The sequence below is a fragment of the Callionymus lyra genome, chromosome 3 (assembly GCF_982586985.1).
Source record: "Callionymus lyra chromosome 3, fCalLyr1.hap1.1, whole genome shotgun sequence".
In the NCBI taxonomy this organism is placed as follows: Eukaryota; Metazoa; Chordata; class Actinopteri; order Syngnathiformes; family Callionymidae; genus Callionymus; species Callionymus lyra.
In genome coordinates, this window is record NC_141820.1 from 5200076 (window position 1) to 5208543 (window position 8468).

General features: G+C 33.8%; 1 protein-coding gene across 3 annotated transcripts in view; it reads right to left on the reverse strand.

Moving 5' to 3' along the window:
* mapk15 (mitogen-activated protein kinase 15) overlaps window positions 1-7390 on the reverse strand; it is a 12946-nt gene extending 5556 nt beyond the window's left edge. For 2 of the 3 annotated variants that reach the window (XM_087786217.1, XM_087786218.1), the window contains exons 1-10: window positions 7229-7390; window positions 6808-6906; window positions 6248-6277; window positions 4270-4360; window positions 3998-4128; window positions 3208-3371; window positions 1827-1966; window positions 1707-1764; window positions 1511-1648; window positions 1329-1434 (exon numbers count right to left, since the gene is read on the reverse strand). In XM_087786217.1, the coding sequence (XP_087642343.1) occupies window positions 1329-1434; window positions 1511-1648; window positions 1707-1764; window positions 1827-1966; window positions 3208-3371; window positions 3998-4128; window positions 4270-4360; window positions 6248-6277; window positions 6808-6906; window positions 7229-7318 (1047 nt within the window). In that variant the 5' untranslated portion in view covers window positions 7319-7390. Of the gene's footprint in view, window positions 1-1328; window positions 1435-1510; window positions 1649-1706; window positions 1765-1826; window positions 1967-3207; window positions 3372-3997; window positions 4129-4269; window positions 4993-5041; window positions 6086-6247; window positions 6278-6807; window positions 6907-7228 lie in introns of those variants that run through there. The other variant, XM_087786219.1, reaches the window with a different exon arrangement.
* Window positions 7391-8468: the final 1078 nt, after the last annotated feature.

Sequence of the window (8468 nt, forward strand, 5' to 3'; positions counted from 1 at the left end):
CTTCAAGAAACATCTGTGTTTGATGATCTACTGACTCCTTCAAGAAACATCTGTGTTTGATGATCTACTGACTCCTTCAAGAAACATCTGTGTTTGATGATCTACTGACTCTTTCAAGAAACATCTGTGTTTGATGATCTACTGACTCCTTCAAGAAACATCTGTGTGTTTGATGATCTACTGACTCCTTCAAGAAACATGTGTGTTTGATGATCTACTGACTCCTTCAAGAAACATCTGTGTTTGATGATCTACTGACTCCTTCAAGAAACATCTCTGTGTTTGATGATCTACTGACTCCTTCAAGAAACATCTGTGTTTGATGATCTACTGACTCTTTCAAGAAACATCTGTGTGTTTGATGATCTACTGACTCCTTCAAGAAACATCTGTGTGTTTGATGATCTACTGACTCCTTCAAGAAACATCTGTGTTTGATGATCTACTGACTCCTTCAAGAAACATCTGTGTTTGATGATCTACTGACTCTTTCAAGAAACATCTGTGTTTGATGATCTACTGACTCCTTCAAGAAACATCTGTGTTTGATGATCTACTGACTCCTTCAAGAAACATCTGTGTTTGATGATCTACTGACTCCTTCAAGAAACATCTGTGTTTGATGATCTACTGACTCCTTCAAGAAACATCTGTGATGGATGATCTACTGACTCCTTCAAGAAACATCTGTGTTTGATGATCTACTGACTCCTTCAAGAAACATCTCAAGACACTTTTATTTGTGCCTTTTCTTCACTTTCTTGTTGCTGCTGTGTTTGTCTTATGTGTCTTGATCTTTAAAGTATATATTTTATTTAGTATTGTTGTAATTGTTTAAGTACTTTGTGACCCTGGTCTAGAAAAGCGGTCTACAAATATTACTTACTTACTTATTTTCATTTTGCTTCTTTACTTCCTGTTCTGCATTCGGTCGTCTAGAGACACACAGCTGTCAGCAACTGTCGATTACTAACACACTGGATTTTCTGAAGACCAGCGTCAGCTTGTTACTCACTAACACATTGTCATTCCTGACACCTCCTTGTACCTCCCTTTTGTCCACCCGTTTGTTCAAGGAATTTTGTGATTCCTGAATTTTTTTTTCATCAGTGTTTTAGTTACTTATTTCTTTGGGGAGTTTTTGATTAACTTTGTTTTCTTTTGTGTGTTTTTTTTGGACCATGCATCTCGCCGCCAATCGGTTTTAGAATCAGTTAGACTTCCTGTTACCCGACGTTTTGGTTAAAATATGTATTTTTAAATAACTTCTTGAACTTTCAACATACTGTACATGTCAAGACGAGGATTCACACAAATACACAAAGTACCTCGTAGATTTTGCAGCGGTACTGAACGGCGGACAACTGGACGTCGTCTTTGACCGACAGCACCACGTCGTGAGAGAGTGAAGGTTCCTTCGCTGGATTGTGGAACCTTTAGATGTTAAAATCAACCACTCAATAATCCGATGACGCTGACGTACTTCCATAGTACTCGTAGGTGATTGTACCTGGATACGTATGGATGCTGGAGGCCTTGCTCAGCGGTCAGTCTCTTTCCAGGGTTGAACACCAGCAAACCCTTGAGCAGGTCCAGAGCGTCAGAGGGAGCAGACCCGTGGAGCAGGTTCTCCAGCGAGATCTTGGGTCTTCATGAGAGCCACACATTACACAGAGTCACAGCGTCAGCGAACATCAAGTCCTCACTTGAGCGTCGTCCTCTGGATGATGGACGGTCCGTACTCGGACTGGATGGCGAGAACATCTGAGAAGGTTGGCTCAGGTTTTTACTCTGAAGGAGATGCGAGTACGAGTCATGGGTTCTACCGTCAGGACTGGGCTGAGGGATCACGCTCATGATCCGTTCTATCTGGTTGATGGTTGAAGTCCCGGGAAACAAGGCCCTGCCCAGCAGCATCTCTCCCAGGATGCAGCCCAGGCTCCACATGTCCACACCTTTGGTGTACCTGAAGCAACATGTATCTCAAACACTTGAACTACACCCATTGAAATACTACTTCTGCAAGAAAACTTCCAAGAATTGTTTTGGTATCAAAGTGAAGGTTCCGAGATGACTGAGGACAAGAGGATACAGTGAGTCCAGCAGCTTTTAAAGCTGATGTTTGGACATATTTTGGTTTGAAAACAAATGAAAGCAGTTACGACTTTGTCAAGAGTCATGTGGTCTGTAAATACTACAACACCAGAGTCAAGTACTGGACAATACTACACATATATACTTGTTACTACACTATCACAACATCAGAGTCAAGTACTGGACAATACTACACATATATACTTGTTACTACACTATCACAACATCAGAGTCAAGTACTGGACAATACTACACATATATACTTGTTACTACACTATCACAACATCAGAGTCAAGTATTGGACAATACTACACATATATACTTGTTACTACACTATCAAAACATCAGAGTCAAGTACTGGACAATACTACACATATATCCTTGTTACTACACTATCACAACATCAGAGTCAAGTACTGGACAATACTACACATATATACTTGTTACTACACTATCAAAACATCAGAGTCAAGTACTGGACAATACTACACATATATACTTGTTACTACACTATCACAACATCAGAGTCAAGTATTGGACAATACTACACATATATACTTGTTACTACACTATCACAACATCAGAGTCAAGTATTGGACAATACTACACATATATACTTGTTACTACACTATCACAACACCAGAGTCAAGTACTGGACAATACTACACATATATACTTGTTACTACACTATCACAACACCAGAGTCAAGTACTGGACAATACTACACATATATACTTGTTACTACACTATCAAAACATCAGAGTCAAGTACTGGACAATACTACACATACTGTATATACTTGTTACTACACTATCAGAACACCAGAGTCAAGTACTGGACAATACTACACATATATACTTGTTACTACACTATCACAACACCAGAGTCAAGTACTGGACAATACTACATATATATACTTGTTACTACACTATCACAATACTACACATATATACTTGTTATTACACTATCACAACACCAGAGTCAAATACTGGACAATACTACACATATATACTTGTTACTACACTATCACAACACCATCGTATCGTTGACACTGTATTGTGATATATACCCTAACTAAAAAGTGATGTAAATACACAAATACCACGGTGGTACCTTGTTGATCCCAGCAGGATCTCAGGAGCTCGATACCATCTCGTTGCCACGTACTCGGTGAGAACTGGATTCCTGGCGTTGTCTTCAATTTGGTTCAGTGATCTGGCCAAACCAAAGTCACACAGTTTGACGGAGCAGTTTGTGTCCAGAAGAACATTAGAAGGCTGTAATGAAAACAAGAGTTTAATGTTTGATTCTGATGCTCTGATGTCATAATCAATACTGTTGGATTATAGTTGAAAATTGTTTGATTATAGTTAATAATTGTTTGATTATAGTTAATAATTGTTTGATTATAGTTGAAAATTGTGTGATTATAGTTAATAATTGTTGGATTATAGTTAATAATTGTTTGATTATAGTTGAAAATTGTTGGATTATAGTTGAAAATTGTTTGATTATAGTTAATAATTGTTTGATTATAGTTGAAAATTGTTGGATTATAGTTGAAAATTGTTTGATTATAGTTAATAATTGTTTGATTATAGTTGAAAATTGTTTGATTATAGTTGAAAATTGTTTGATTATAGTTAATAATTGTTTGATTATAGTTGAAAATTGTTTGATTATAGTTAATAATGGTTTGATTATAGTTGAAAATTGTTTGATTATAGTTAATAATGGTTTGATTATAGTTGAAAATTGTTTGATTATAGTTAATAATGGTTTGATTATAGTTGAAAATGGTTTGATTATAGTTAATAATTGTTGGATTATAGTTAATAATTGTTTGATTATAGTTGAAAATTGTGTGATTACAGTGTAAAGACTAAAGATCCTCCAGACGCACCTTCAGGTCTCTGTGGATGACGTTCCCAGAATGTAGATATTTAACAGCCTTCAAGAGCTGATACATCACATATCGTTTATGAACGTCTTTGAGCAGAGTTCCTTTCTTGATGACAGCATGAAGGTCGGTGTCTGAGGAGCACACGTCACACACGTTCACACACGTTCACAAACGTTCACACACGTTCACACACGTTCACACACGTTCACACACGTCAACACATCAACACACATCAACACACATCATGAACACATCATGAACACAACTCTCACCCATGTACTCAAAGATGAGATAAATGTCTCTGTCGTTGCGAGCTCGGACCACGTCGAGCAGTTTGACGACGTTTGGATGATCTCCAAACTCCTGCTCAGAGCAGACGACAATCTTAAATCAAACACCAGCTTTGACCTGGAATGAACTCGCACAGTGTGTCAAGGTTTTAGTTACACAACCGTCGACAATCAACACAGGAGTTCAGGAGATTATTCAACTCAGTGTTATATAAATGTTGAGGATTAACAGCTGCAGAGAAATATGTGGCAGAAGCTGCTTCACTGCTGTGAGCGTGTTTATGTTTGAAGCACAGATGTATGTTTTAACTCTATGTTTTAACTCTGTGTTTTAACTCTATGTTTTAACTCTATGTTTTACCTCTATGTTTTAACTCTATGTTTTAACTCTATGTTTTAACTCTATGTTTTAACTCTATGTATGTAACTCTATGTTTTAACTCTATGTTTTACCTCTATGTTTTAACTCTGTGTTTTAACTCTATGTTTTAACTCTATGTATGTAACTCTATGTTTTAACTCTATGTTTTAACTCTACGTGTTAACTCTATGTTTGTAACTCTATGTTTTAACTCTATGTTTTACCTCTATGTTTTAACTCTATGTTTTAACTCTATGTTTTAACTCTATGTTTTAACTCTATGTATGTAACTCTATGTTTTAACTCTATGTTTTAACTCTACGTTTTAACTCTATGTTTTAACTCTATGTTTTAACTCTGTTTTAACTCTATGTTTTACCTCTATGTTTTAACTCTATGTTTTAACTCTATGTTTTACCTCTATGTTTAAACTCTATGTTTTAACTCTATGTTTTAACTCTATGTTTTAACTCTATGTTTTAACTCTACGTTTTAACTCTATGTTTTAACTCTATGTTTTAACTCTATGTTTTAACTCTATGTTTGTAACTCTATGTTTGTAACTCTATGTTTTAACTCTATCTTTGTAACTCTACGTTTGTAACTCTACGTTTGTAACTCTACGTTTGTAACTCTACGTTTGTAACTCTACGTTTGTAACTCTACGTTTTTACTATATGTTTGTAACTCTACGTTTTTGTAACTCTATGTTTGTAACTCTACGTTTGTAACTCTACGTTTGTAACTCTACATTTGTAACTCTACGTTTGTAACTCTACGTTTTTAACTCTATGTTTTTATCTCTATGTTTTTTTACTATACGTTTTTAACTCTATGTTTGTAACTCCATGTTTTTAACTCCATGTTTTTAACTCTATGTTTTTAAATCTATGTTTTTAGCTCCATGTTTTTAACTCCATGTTTTTAACTCTATGTTTTTAAATCCATGTTTTTAGCTCCATGTTTTTAAATCTATGTTTGTAACTCCATGTTTTTAACTCCATGTTTTTAACTCTATGTTTTTTAAATCTATGTTTGTAACTCCATGTTTTTAACTCCATGTTTTTAACTCTATTTTTTTAACTCTATGTTTTTTAAATCTATGTTTTTAGCTCCATGTTTCCACAGTTTGTCGTTGATTTATAATAAAAAAATAAAGAAGTAATATTATTGAGGATAGTTTTTATCTACATCTTCATGTTTAAGATTTTCCTTTATTCGTCCCAAGTTCAGAGTAAAAACACAAATAAAAAAACTTTTATAAAAAAATGTACAAAACATAAATAACATTAAAAAAAAAGAATAATATAAATAAGTATAATAATAAAAATGTAAAATAATACTAATATAACAAAATTAACCAATATTGAACTTGTTTATTGCTAGTATTGAAAAAAAACCGCATGATTTTCGGATACATTATAAAATAGAATGAATTAAATATTAAACAAAAGTTAAATCCAACTGGTCACACATTGTTGCGCAGCTGCTAGACCTAAACAAACAAGATGATTTATCTCGTCCAGACTCGTGTGTTTCGTGTACAAACTCAACCATCAACGGTTTCACCAGCTTTGACGAGTCGTTAAAGAATGTTACCTGTAGGAGCATAATCTCTCTGAAGGTTCTCTGCAAGAAGAAGAAACGATTATTATTTACAGCTCTGTGTGTCATAGTAGAAGATTGTTTTACTAAAGTTGAAAATTGTTGGATTATAGTTAAAAAATTGTTTGATTATAGTTAAAAATTGTTTGATTATAGTTTAAAAAAAATCGATTATAGTTTTAAAAATTGTTTGATTATAGTTTAAAAAAATTGTTCGGTTATAGTTTTAAAAAAAATGGATTATATTTAAAAAAATGTTTGATTATAGTTTAAAAATTGTTTGATTTAAGTTAAAAAAATTGTTTGATTAAAGTTAAAAAATTGTTTGATTAAAGTTAAAAAATTGTTTGATTTAAGTTAAAAAATTGTTTGATTAAAGTTAAAAAATTGTTTGATTAAAGTTAAAAATGGTTTGATTTTCCTTCTATGATTAAACATGATGTACATACAGATGTGATTCTAAATGAATGTATATTGTATGATTGTATAACATTTAAAAATACACCGTCAAGAACAAGTACAAATACTCTTGTCAACATCAGTTCAAGACTCACCTGAGCATCTGTTCTGTTTCTGAAGGCGTCGAAGATCTTCTTGACAGCAACAGTGTCTCCTGAGCGTCTGTGCTCAGCCTTCCACACGATCCCGTAGGCCTGAGAAGAAGCTTAACCATCACCTCATCTGCCCTTAACTTAACTTAACATGCTGTGTGTCTGACGTGTGTGGCGTCTCATAAACACCTCCTAAAACACGCGTCTACATATTTGCTCTGGAACAGGTTGAGCGACACAGGTGTGCTCAGGTGTGCTCAGGTAACAACTACACACGACGTGGCGACGACAGAAGAAACAAGTGAGACTTTGACTCAAAAAAAACAAAACACTAATGATAAACAAACACATTCTTGTTCAACCCCAACGTCGTCGCTCCGGATAGAAGTTAACATAATAACAGACATTATTACAAATAATTTACCCCTTTTCCGAGTCGTTTCTTGACGTCATACTTGAAAGTGACGTTTTCTTCGACCTCGTACACGTTCGTCGACTCGTAGGTGTGGTTCATGGTCACGAAGATCTTCTGGTTCAGAACATCTTCCTCCACAGGTGTGTTCGCTCAGAGGGTTTTCTTGCGACTCTAAGTTCACTCTGAGAGTTTTGTCTCTTCAAGTCTCCCTGGAAACCAAACCTTCCTCCTTCTTAAAGGGCCAGCGACCCTTTTACCTGAGCCGGAGTTTTGAGTGACAACCCTTAGTTGTTACACACTTAGAATAATAATAATGGTATAATAATAATTATTATAATAATGGTATAACAATTGTAATAATAATGGTATAACAATAATAATAATAATAATGGTATAATAATAATAATAATAATAATAATAATAATATTGGTATAATAATAATAATAATAATAATAATAATAATAATAATAATGTTATGATAATGGTAAAATTATAATAATAATAATAATAATAATAATAATCATTATTATTATTATTATTATAATAATAATGTAAGTAAGTAAGTCATATTTATAGAGCGCTTTTCTAGAACAGGGTCACAAAGCGCTTAAACAATCAATACAATACTCAATAAAATATATACTAAAAGATCAAGACAACATAAGTTCAGGAGTATGTTCTCCCTGTGTTTGTGTGGGTTTACTCCGGGCACTCTGGTTTCCTCCCACAGTCCAAAAACATACAGAGGTTGATTGAAAACTCAACCTCTGTATGAGTGGTTGTGTGTCTGTGTGTGCTCCTGAGACACAAGGGATAAAGCGGTAGAAAATGAATAATAATAATAATAATAATAATACATTATTCCTTTCTTCCCTAAATACATATGCAGTGGCGAAGGTCGTTCACCTGAACCCAACACAAGGGTTAAAGAAAATGTCAAACAGCGAAACATAAAAACTGAATCGGGTTCAAGAGAAAAAGTAATAATGACAATAGAACACTGTAATAGAAATGTCACTTATATCAATATTTTCTTTTTCTTTTCTTATTTTATCGCCATATTGTGTTTGTCTTATGTTGTCATTTTACAGTTTTTACATTTGTAGGTATTTTAAACTGTGTATTGTTTTTTGATTGTTCAAACCCTTTGTGACCCTGGTCTAGAAAGGTGCTTTACAAATAACTATTACTTACTTACTTTATTTATTGATTTATTTTGATGTATCATATATTATTTGTATAATTGTTT